Source organism: Phyllopteryx taeniolatus, chromosome 12 (genome assembly GCF_024500385.1).
Source record: "Phyllopteryx taeniolatus isolate TA_2022b chromosome 12, UOR_Ptae_1.2, whole genome shotgun sequence".
In the NCBI taxonomy this organism is placed as follows: domain Eukaryota; kingdom Metazoa; phylum Chordata; class Actinopteri; order Syngnathiformes; family Syngnathidae; genus Phyllopteryx; species Phyllopteryx taeniolatus.
In genome coordinates this window covers 12279654-12291858 of record NC_084513.1, presented here as the reverse complement: position 1 = coordinate 12291858, position 12205 = coordinate 12279654, and the positions used below count along the sequence as shown (strand labels likewise).

At 42.5% G+C, this 12205-nt stretch overlaps 1 protein-coding gene across 3 annotated transcripts in view; it reads right to left on the bottom strand.

The window, feature by feature from the left end:
- scn1laa (sodium channel, voltage-gated, type I-like, alpha) overlaps positions 1-12205 on the bottom strand; it is a 39805-nt gene that overhangs the window by 17216 nt on the left and 10384 nt on the right. For 2 of the 3 annotated variants that reach the window (XM_061792395.1, XM_061792396.1), the window contains exons 2-8: positions 12013-12141; positions 11024-11115; positions 10052-10315; positions 9258-9321; positions 8461-8602; positions 6279-6482; positions 2997-3245 (exon numbers count right to left, since the gene is read on the bottom strand). In XM_061792395.1, the coding sequence (XP_061648379.1) occupies positions 2997-3245; positions 6279-6482; positions 8461-8602; positions 9258-9321; positions 10052-10315; positions 11024-11115; positions 12013-12141 (1144 nt within the window). Of the gene's footprint in view, positions 1-363; positions 709-2996; positions 3246-6278; positions 6483-8460; positions 8603-9257; positions 9322-10051; positions 10316-11023; positions 11116-12012; positions 12142-12205 lie in introns of all 3 variants that reach the window. The other variant, XM_061792397.1, reaches the window with a different exon arrangement.

Genomic DNA, 12205 nt, shown 5'->3' with positions numbered 1-12205 from the left:
TACTCCTCACATCCTCTTATTGTATCTTGGGTTTGCTATATAAGTCATTTTCTTTGGTGTTCCAGAATGGTTTGAGAAATTTGATTTCTCAGCAAATTTACACTGCCAATGCCAAGGCTCTATTATCTTTTGAGCTTTTCGTACCCCAGGCACTGACAGTCTTTTTTTAATTGTAAAATTAAAAATGAAAGCAGTTTGTGAATAAGCAATATAAATACCCTTTTAATTGATTTAAATATGCATGCTTTACAACACAGACAGGAAAAAGACAACAAGCAAAGAATTATTACTGATGATATGGCAGAGGTGAAACAAGACGGGACAACCCTTTCTTACTTTGTCTCTATTGGAGGCCATATCTACTGTCAGTTTAGGATGAAAGAGCCCCATAGGTGATAATGGAATTGACTCGACACCCATTAAGGACACTACTCCATTGCAGTCTACAGTGCTCTGCTTCATCCTGCAGGGTGAAAGTAGCGGATGTGGAAAGAAGCTGGACTGGCTGATACTGCTGCTGTTGCGGTCACACCCCCGGGTAAAAAACAAAGAGGTTCTTCGACTCCGGTTGTCCTCAAAAATGCTGTTCTCATCATCTGCAAACTCATTTTCTGAGCCGACATCTCGTGATTGGCTTTGGAAACTGAAAATGCTGGTCCTGCTGTTCCGTCTGGATGACAATGGATGTCCGTGAATACTCAGAAAGGACTAAGAGAGAAAGATATTCTTCAGTAGCAAGGACGAATATACGGGAAGATTTATGAACTGATGACATTAATGGGACTTAGTGGAGAGATGAAGAGTGGCATGATGATGATGATGACCAATGCGCAATCGGCATTGAAAACAAGGCAAATTAAAAACCATATTTGCAATGACTCAAAACCACGAGGATGATGATGAGGAGGAGGTGGAGGAGGAAGAAAGTAGTAATTGTGGCTGTACTGGTGAAAAGCATTTCAAGGAAAACCAAATTTAAAAAGCATCTTGGTGACATCATCAGCAAAGAAGAGTTCAGAAGATGAAGATGGAGATTTGGATTTTCAGGATAATGATGCACCATGAGCATATGAAGCTTGCTATTCAGGCTTGATTTCTATTTAATAAAAATAACAACAGCATGTATTACTGAATAAAGAACGTCAGCGTGGACATGCAGTGCATGACAAAACATTTGCAAGCAAAAAGATATGGAGTGTTTTCAAAGACTGTACTCACTACATAAACATAACATTAGGTAGACCTACACAATCCAATGGCATGTTAATTAAATTGTGAGTAAATGAACACCTATCGTCCAGTGTCATTCGAAGGTTATGAATGCAGAATTTTTGATACAGCTCCTTAGATTGTGCAAGTAGACCTAGTGTTGTGCCTGGTAAATGCAATGCAGTTCATGAATACTAGAACCTTTTGAGATAGAGAATGTTTAAATTTGTATTTACATATAAGTCTTCTGGTATTAATTTGGTACAAACAGTGGAACCACTGAAGTCGACATCCCTTTTTTTTTGTATTCCAAAACAAATTTTCATACACTTGAGATATGAGTTTAATCTGTTCCTTGACAACACGCATAACTCAAACCACTCAAATCATCTTTCCCCATTGAAATGAATGGAAATAGCATTCATCTGTTCCAGCCTCCCCCCCAAAAACTAAAATAATGCTTTGTTTTTAAGGAAAACACAAATATCCGTTGCTTAAAAGGGTTATGACATCGCGACCAAGGCTTAAAATAACTTTTTTAGAAGATTTTTTTGAGGAGCAGTTTTATTAATCAATTACTTTATTTGTGAAGCAACTTTCTAATTTTGAGAGAGTTTTTTTTTTTTGCAGGTTAGTCCTACAAAGACCTGAAGCAAGGGAGGGCTATATCAGGGGTTTTGTGTGCTACAGGTTGGGCAGAGACTACTTGTCAGGCCTTTAGGCCTGGTTATAACAATGATCAAAAAACAAAAAGGAAAATTAGATCAAAAGTAGTTGTCAGGGGGGGCTTTTCTGGACACTCGTGTGACAAAACCAAGGTGTTTTTTGAAATGAAATTGAAATTTAAAAAAAAAATTAGGATATCTGGGTCTGGTTGCCTTTTAATCATTTTTAAATGAAGAGGCACATAAATGTAAATCTTTTTTGGACACAGACTTGTGTCCAAAGTTACCACAGGTGTCCCAGGTACTAACACTTCAGACAGTAAGACTAGTGATTAGAAGTATCAAATTAAAATTCAGCGTCACAGAGATGTAACAGTATCTTTGATGCTAAAATGCTAATACTACACAACTACAACTATACCTACAGTATCTACATTTGACCCAACCTCTGTGCTCGCCCAGCTTCAGCTTTTTTCCAAAATTGTTCCCTATTTTCCAAATTGAAGCTTGTTCAAACAGCGCTCGTATCTCAAGTTTTTGCCCGCAAGTCAAAGCAAAAATTCAGCCGAATGACGGTTCGTATCTCAAAAATTCATAAGTAATGTCACTCGTATCTCGAGGCACCACTGTATTTCTTTTGTAAGAAGAGTTGCAAAAAAACTGTAAAAAGCCAAGGATAAAGGGGAAAAAAAAGCTGTTATTTGTTGCTTACTGGTTTGAGCTCTTAGCTTGAGGTATTATGCAATATGTTAATCTTAATCTTTCAGAAGAACTGTGGCAGTTTGCCGTTTGTTTGGTTCAGTTTGAGCTAACCTTGTCATTCATGATGACGATGGTTGAAACTCAACAATTTGTTTACTTTAGGGTCAGATTTTTCCCCATCAAATGTTGGTATAGAGTAATTCCAAATTGTATTCCACTTCAACGGTTCCACTGTAATTGATATTGAATGATTATTTTACACGCAATCCTGGGTGCGCCCTGTTGGTAGATCAGCGTCAACATCTAGTTTGAGCCAATTTTACACATAAAAAGCTTAGTAAATCAGGCCCTTAGAGCGACATTACATTTGAAGACAAGACAAAACACCACAAACAGATCACCCTACAAATGGTACTGAACCTGGTGGGCTGATGAGCACTTCATGTCATAGTGGAGTATATTGGGCTCCACAGAGAAGCGACATCGGGACTTCTTAATACTCTCCTGAGACTCGGACTTTGGGACCTTGCCCTCCTCTTTTCTCTTTCTTCGCCTGTTGCATCTCTCTTTGGCACTTTTTGAACTGAGTTTGGAGGTTTCTGAGGAGCTCTCCATGACACCGGCGTGGTCGCTGACCTCACCGTGCACTGCTGATGCCACTGCTACAGCCTGGAGAGCGCGGAAGAAAATATCAGATTCAGAAACCACGCATTTTAAATCAGAAAAAGCCATTCAGAAAAGCAATTTAATCTCTGGTAACACAATAAAGCATCCCTGTTATTGGATTATATGTTGTGACATTTAACATGAATACATTGATGGCCTTTCAAGACAATGCCAAAACAAAAGTACAAATGTTAATAATCCTAATAGGTCTGCTTTCTATAGAAGTTTTTCCACTTTACTTTTAATTTATATTGATTTGGAGTCAGGCGGCACGGTAGAGACTGGTTAGAGCGTCAGCCTCACAGTTCTGAGGACCCGGGTTCAATCCCCGGCCCCGCCTGTGTGGAGTTTGCATGTTCTCCCCGTGCCTGCGTGGGTTTTCTCCGGGCCCTTCGGTTTCCTCCCACATCCCAAAAACATTCATGAATTGGGGACTCTAAATTTCCCGTAGGTGTGAATGTGAGTGCATGCTTTGCTCATGCTTCCCGGCTTTCACATTCATCGAGCGGACCGCGACATGGAATCATCGGGGAAAACAAAGGGCGCCGGGATATCCCTCTATATCTCCTCTATATGTCTCTATATCTCCTCTATATCAACGAAAAATGGTGTACGGACGTCACGGAGCTCAGCACACACTGCAGCCCGCATTTGGAGTCGCTATTTTTAAACTGTAAACCATTCTACTCGCCACGTGAGTTCGGATCGTACATACTGGCTGGAGTCTACATACCGCCTCAAGCTAACACGAACGCCGCACTGCTAACGCTCGCCGAACAAGTCAACGAAATTGAAAAAAAAACACCCGGACTTACCCCTCATTATTCTCGGGGACTTTAACAAAGCTAAACTCAACCACGAACTCCCTAAATACAAGCAGCACATCGACTGTCCTACCAGGGAAAATAATACTTTAGACCACTGCTACACTACGGTAAAAAACGCATACCGTGCTATACCTCGTGCAGCCCTGGGCTCGTCTGATCACTGCTTAATTCACTTAAAACCGACGTACAGGCAAAAACTTAAATGCGCGAAGCCTACAGTGAAAATAGTGAAAAAGTGGACCAATGAAGCAAAGATGGAACTTCAAAGCTGTTTAGACTGCACAGACTGGAGTGTCTTTGAAAATTCAGCTGGCAGCCTGGATGAATATACGGACACTGTCACATCCTATATCAGTTTCTGTGAAGAGGTTTGTGTACCAACAAAATCATTTCGCACATTCAACAACAACAAGCCGTGGTTCACTGCTAAACTTAAGCAGCTTCGCCAAGCTAAGGAGGGACGCATATCAGAGCGGGGACAGGGCCCTGTATAATCGAGCTAGAAACCAGCTGACTAAAGAAATTAACATTGCAAAGAGGATCTATGCAGCAAAGTTGGAAAATAAGTTTAGCGCAAACGACTCTAAATCAGTCTGGCATGCATTCCAATCGCTGACTAATTACAAGCGACGATCCCCCCAAGCTGAGAACAATAGCACACTAGCCAACGACTTGAATACCTTCTACTGCAGATTTGAAAAGGACAGTTTCACACCACACACCCACCCGGCCGCACTCGCGACCACAATCACACCTCTGACCTCTGCGTTAACCATCCATGAACAGGATGTGAGACGCATCTTCAAACAACAAGATTAACAAAGCGGCAGGCCCGGACCACGTGTCCCCATCCTGCCTCAAAGTCTTCGCGGACCAGCTCGCTCCAGTCTTCACTCAGATCTTCAATAGATCTCTGGAAATGTGCGAAGTTCCATCCTGTTTCAAACGCTCCACCATCATTCCATTCCCCAAGAAACCTGCAATCTCGGGTCTGAATGACTACAGGCCTGTCGCTTTGACATCTGTGGTCATGAAGTCCTTTGAACGTCTCGTGCTGGACCACCTCAAGAGTGTCACAGGTCCCCTGCTGGACCCCCTGCAGTTTGCCTACCAAGCGAACAGATCTGCGGATGATGCAGTCAACATGGGACTGCACTTCATCCTAGAACACCTCGACAGTGCAGGGACCTACGCGAGGATCTTGTTCGTGGACTTCAGCTCAGCGTTCAACACCATCATCCCTGAACTCCTTTCATCCAAGCTTCTCCAGCTCAGGGTCTCACCTGCCATCTGCCAGTGGATTTACAGCTTTCTGACGGGAAGGACACAGCAGGTCAGGCTGGGGGAGGCCACCTCATCCACACGCAGCATCAGCACTGGGGCGCCCCAAGGTTGTGTCCTCTCTTCTCTCTCTACACGAACGACTGCACCTCAGCGAACCCGACTGTCAAACTCCTGAAGTTTGCAGATGACACCACTGTCATCGGCCTCATCAAGGACGGTGACGAGTCTGCATATCGACAGGAAGCGGAGCGGCTGGAGCTGTGGTGCGGCCGACACAACCTGGAGCTGAACACGCTCAAGACTGTAGAGATGATCGTGGACTTCAGGAGGCATCCTTTGCCACAGCTGCCCCTCACGTTGTCCAGCTGCCTTGTGTCAACCGTCGAGACCTTCAAGTTCCTGGGAATTACAATCTCTCAGGACCTGAAGTGGGCGACCAACATCAACTCCGTCCTCAAAAAGGCCCAGCAGAGGATGTACTTCCTGCGGCTTCTGAGAAAGCACGGCCTGCCACCTGAGCTGCTGAGACAGTTCTACACAGCGGTCATCGAATGTGTTCTTCCATCACAGTCTGGTTTGGTGCTGTTACAAAAAAGGACAAACTCCGACTGCAACGGACAATCAAAACTGCTGAAAGGATTGTCGGTACCCCCCTACCCACCCTTGAGAACTTGCACGCTGCCAGAACTAAGACAAGGGCGTGCAAAATCCTCTCGGACCCTCCGCACCCCGGTCACCAGCTCTTCCAGCTCCTTCCCTCAGGTAGGCGCTACCGATCAATGCAAACTAGAACTAGTAGACATTCCAACAGCTTCTTCCCTCTTGCAATCAACTTCTTAAACACCTAACCATAATTCCATTACAACAAGCTGGCAATTTTTTGACTTGAGTTCGTTGTCACATTTCTGTGAAACAACTGACCCACCTGAGCATCTTGCTGTCGTTTGAGCTGCTCCAGCATGGCCTGAAACTCCTCCTCCTTCTCCTGAGCCTCCTTGATAGTGGCCTGGCTCTGCTCCTCGTACGCCATCGCCACCACAGCCAAAATCAGGTTGATTAGGTAGAAAGAGCCAAGGAATATGACCAACACGAAGAACACCATGTAGGGCTTTCCTGATGCCCGTAGTGTCTATCGGGAACAAACAAATTATAGTTATATTTGCAGTTCTTGTGAATTTTTAGTAAATTACTATCCATTTTCTACCGCTTAACCTGCTGGAATCACTGAGTGGGAATATATAAGCCTTGTGCACAACTACTGTACATGACGTCTTATTAGTACATTTCTTTATTCTGAATGTTGTTTGCTGTAAAAAAAATTTGTATAATTACTCAAAAGAAGTTGAGATTTTCCTTTTAACTTCATTTTCCTTGTTTTAAGTAGATGTTATGCTGTTAGAAATGCATATTGGTCAAGCTTCCACCCTTTTTTGTTTTTGAAATAAATTAACTGCAGGCAGACAACGTACCTACCGACAGCAAAATATGTGCGCTTGCTGACAGGGTGGACAATGACAGGGTGGACATTTTTGGCCAATGTTAGCATTTTATGGGCACATGGTGGACCTTCATTTAATTGATTGTGTACTGTTAAAAAATATAATGCTTACCGTAATTCTGAAAGGTATTCAGATAAATTGTTATTTCACTGGACATGTTGAGAGACATTAACAAAGTTAAGCAGCAGAGCGTGACAGAACCTATCACACGGGACTGTGTTGTTTGAGTCACGCCTCGACTCGTCTCTGTTCATTGATGGTCAAGACACACCTGCGCATCATGTTGAGCTTTGTTTGAACAACCTCTTGAAAATGTATTTGTCAAATATTGTAATGTGAGAAGCCTTTGGCAGAGACCAACCTGGGCTGTTTTTGTGTTCAGACAAACTGACAGAAGAAATACAGCACATCCATTAACGTATGAACCATGAATATTAAGAGTGAAGCAATACATTCTTCATTTGGACAATCAAACTTCTTTGTAACAGGCTTTGGATTTCATTGTAAATCAAAATCAAATTAATTTGTTCACCCTGAAGGTTAAGTGTTGACTTAAATGAAATGAGAACTGCACTGAATCTTGTCTTAACATATTTGATATATTGGTCTCCATTTACGTAGACTGCGCAGGTGCGCTCGAGCCTAAAATCTTTTCATTCAAGCGCAAGAATTGCTGCGCGTGTTTGTTTGCATTTGGCAGACCGGTCTGCATCAAGATGGGTGTACCGACGCAACGAGGATGGGTCCTTTGACATTCGCCCGTCGCATTTGACAATTTGGTGACTGAAAGTTTTGTCTAAACTATGCCTGTTCAGACCACTTCGAACTTTTGAATTTGATGGAGGTGCAGGCAGACAGATATGTGAGCTCCGCTGACATGTGTGGTGGCTCAGATGTACTGTATTTCATTCATAAATACAGTATGTTAACATCATGCAACGAACCTTCTGAATGATTGTAGATATCAATTCATTGAAAGCATTATTATAATTGTCGTCGTTAATATATTTTTAAAAGTATCCCACATACTGGCATGCAAGAAAGATCAGTTGGGGGGTGGTCTTCAAGTGCCCATTCCACAGCATAGATGTGATCACCCCCCTCCCCCCAACACACACCCCAAGCTTTCTTCACATCATCAGGCTGTGGAGGTCTGCTTGCAGTTCCTTAGAAACGTAGTTTGTGCGCTTTGACCTCCTGGACTCGAGCAAATCAGTTTCTTCTTCATGTGAAAGACTTATCAGTGTGCCACTCGTACGCCACATTTAAAGGAAATGAGAGAAGCCGCTTTGATTGGACAGGTTTGAAGTCGGCTGTGATGAATCCCACACCAGCGCAGATGTCCCACATTTAAATGCACTTTGCTATGCCGGTTCATGAAATTACCAACACTGGCTCTAACCCACCTCCTCGCAGTTACGCCAAACACAGCGGTGGACTTCAGCCGGTCATGAAAATAGAGCCAACTGAGTGTATTGTATTTATTTTACTGATGAAATGCAGTGCCGTCACATCAGTTTTATATGAAATTGCATTGTCCCAATCAAAATTAAATGAAATCAAACATTTGTGAAAATGTTTCATAATCTCTCAGACATTACGGCTTACCTGCTGGTACAAGTTTTCCCAACAATCCTGAGTCATAAGTCTAAAGAGAGAAAGGAAGGCCCATCCAAATGAGTCAAAGCTGGTGTAACCATAGTTTGGGTTCTTTCCCACTTTGATGCATGAAAACCCTTCTGGACACTGCCTACATTAAAAAGAAAAGAAAAGGTGTCACATATTGCATACTGCACCAAAATGCAGCATATGCATTATACAGCGGTGCCTTGAAATTCAAGTTAAATTTGTTCTGTGAATAATAAACAATAATAGCTCTATAATATTGTACTTAGTAATAACATTATTAAATAGAATGTAAAGAATTAAACAGTTTGTGCATCATGAATAAATACTGCAATCCAATTCATTGTACTGCTCCTTCTGATGTGCTTGCCTTGGCCACCAGGAGGCAGTATAAGACAGTCATGCAGACACAAACGAAGAACAGTACTTCTTCATCTACTGCTTTTGTAAATGACGCAGGATGATGTAATATTATATTTTAAATGGAATTATGGAAATAAATAAACTTTTCCATGATATAATTTTTTATTTGGAAAGGGTCTGTACAGCGCTCATATGTCAAGTTTGTGCTCACAAGTCAAAGCAAAAAACTGGCCGAATGACGACTCGTACCTCGAAAAGTCGATCACTCGTATCTCAAGGCACCACTGTACTTGATTGTGTAATTCCACACTCGATGGGTGGGTACAGAGTAGACGCAAATATGTGTATACAAGCAATTAAAAGTTTTTTTTTTCATTATATGGCCCCTTTATTATATAACTGTGGTTGTAACTCACCCAGCCTCACTGCCGTTTCCACAAAGCAATGGATCCCGTTTGCCCGGGAGGTAATAGTAATTTTCTGTTGGCGACAATGAAGTTTCACTATTGTGAAAGCCCGGACAAATGTAGATCAAAAATTGAGCGGTTGCAGTGCAAGACAGTTGTGATGAATAAGTAATGATGACATCACACATGGTCATTGTTGAGGCTTTAGTTTGTCATGATCTAATAAGGGGACAAAACAGTGGGCATAGAAGCCAATGACAGGCCTAGTATTTTGTGCCTGGGTCTTAAGTGGGTATTAACCCGACTTAATCCACCTCTTAATACCACCACTACCACTTCATAGTTGTAGAAACCACCAATACTATAATTAAAACGAGCTGAGACAAGCCAGTTAGCTTCATGGTTGGCCGACCTCTCCTCACAATGGCTAACATTTCTGGAAAAGACCGCCTTCAAAATGGATTTTTAAATATGTCCAAGACCAAGTCAATTTCTCCTCTTCCGTCAGCCATTGTGGGCATCAATCCATCCTTTCTCTTAACCGCTTATCCTCACTCGGGTCGCGGGTGTGCTGTTGCTTTACTCAGCTGACTTCGGGCTTAACTGGTCGCCAGCCAAACGAAGGGCACTTATAAACAAACTACCTTTCGCGCACACATTCACACCTACGGACAATTTAGAGTCTCCAATTAACCTACCATGCATGTTTTTGGAATGTGGGAGGAAAACCGGAGTACCTGGAGAAAACCCACGTCTTTTACACAGGTAGAATGGGTGAAAGGTCAAAGTTTTCAAATACTCACTATTATCAAGTGAATACTCTGTCCAGTTGAAAGCCTCTTCCTGGTAGTTGTTGTATGCTCCGTCCATGTAGGTCCCATTGGAAAATGTGCCATTGATGGCGGAATTATTGTGGAGTGGCATGAACACACACTTTTGTTTTAAATGGCCCATAAACAGTTGCAACCCTATGAGGGCAAAGACGCTCAAGCAGAAGACAGTGAGGATCATCACATCAGAAAGCTTCTTGACCGACTGGAACAGCGCGCCAACGATGGTCTTCAAGCCTACCAAATGTAGTGGCATTGTTAGGCCATGTCAAGTAGTCAACGGCAGCAACAAATGAAGCAATACATGAGCTCAATTGACATACAGTACAACAATACAGAGCATATAGTAGAAATAAAACACTGCTGCCTATAGCTAAACTACCAAACAAGAAGTATTGGGACACACCTCTTCATCGATTAACGAACCAATCAGGGATTGGGCTGAATTCTTAAATCTTTATTCCACGATGAGTTCGGTCTGGAAGTGCTTGAGAGCCCTGACCTCAACCCCAATTATGTATTTTCTTTCATTTTCGCTTCCTGTGCCAGTTATGGAATATGTTCCAATACTTTTGTCAATGTAGAATAACATTCACTGTGACTGAAAGCAGTTGCTAAAGGTGACAGTAAGAGTACCAGACAGACATAATGGATCATGCATTTTTGTGATTAAGTCTATGAAACTGAGCCTGCCCTCACTAAATATCAAGTGGTACCTTTTTAGGACTGCACCAATTTCACTCACAATTTGAGACATGAGTAAATTGAGTTACAAGCTCAGTCATTAAATTTGTAAATCAAGGCACCACTATTAATCAGAAACAAGCGGTAGTAAAATGAGCATTTCTGTGTAAAATGTGCAGTTGGGGCAGGTCTCGCTCTAACTTTGTCATAAAATGTTAGTGATACAGGTAAATGACAATGTGTATTACCTTTACGGCTTACCTGGGATCACAGAAATAGCTTTTAAAGCTCGCAGCACTCTGAATGTACGAAGAGCTGAGAAACTGCCAAGGTTTACAAACTCGGTTACATACCTACAGAAAAATGTACAATTAAAACTGAGAATGAAGAACATGCCACTTAAAATCCCTGCATCTTGAAAATAAATGTATCTTATAAATTTGACACAACAAAGAAGAGTGATGTTAACAACCCTGACAAAATGGAATGATTAAAAGAAACAAACATTTTATATAAAATAAGACTACAAAAACATGACAAAATAAGCCCGTTTCTCTTTCCTCAGACGCTGTGGACGTGTCTGTTGAATGCGTGAAACCACACCGCGCTGAAAAAGGGATGCCACTTTGTTTAGCATCTTTCTAATGCCTATACCTCCCTACATGTTTGAGCACTGAAAATATATTTGCTTAAGGCCTCTGGTGGCTGGAATATATCCCACCGGGTTGTCGCGGAGCTTTTCCACGCTGCAATAACAAGGCGCTCAAAAGCGGCCATGCCCGTGCAAAGCCCGGGTCAATCCCCGGCCCCGCCTGTGTGGAGTTTGCATGTTCTCCCCGTGCTACGTGGGTTTTCTCCGGGCACTCCGGTTTCCTCCCACATCCCAAAAACATGCATTAATTGGAGACTCTAAATTGCCCGTAGGCATGACTGTGAGTGCGAATGGTTGTTTGTTTCTATGTGCCCTGCGATTGGCTGGAAACCAGTTCAGGGTGTACCCCGCCTCCTGCCCGATGACAGCTGGGATAGGCTCCAGCACGCCCGCGACCCTAGTGAGGAGAAGCGGCTCAGAAAATGGATGGATGGGTATATGAAATGTCAGTTCCAACAGACTCCCTGTTATGCTGCTACTTCTGTGGCTGTGACAATTTGGGCTTTAGGTTACGGCAAGTGAGGTTGCTCCCATTGATTATTGTTCCAGACAAAACATGTTCACTTCAGTGCATACATTTTTGTGTGAAAGTACTTACGCCATAACAATGACGGAGAAGTCCAACCAATTCCATGGATCTCTAAGAAAGGTGAACTTGCCTATGCAGAACCCTCGGGCTAAAATTTTTACAAGGGATTCGAATGTGTAGATTGCAGTAAAAGTGTATCTGTTGGAGAGAAAGAATGTTTATTCTTAAGAATATCAGCACTTGTAGTGTAGTATAGGATTCA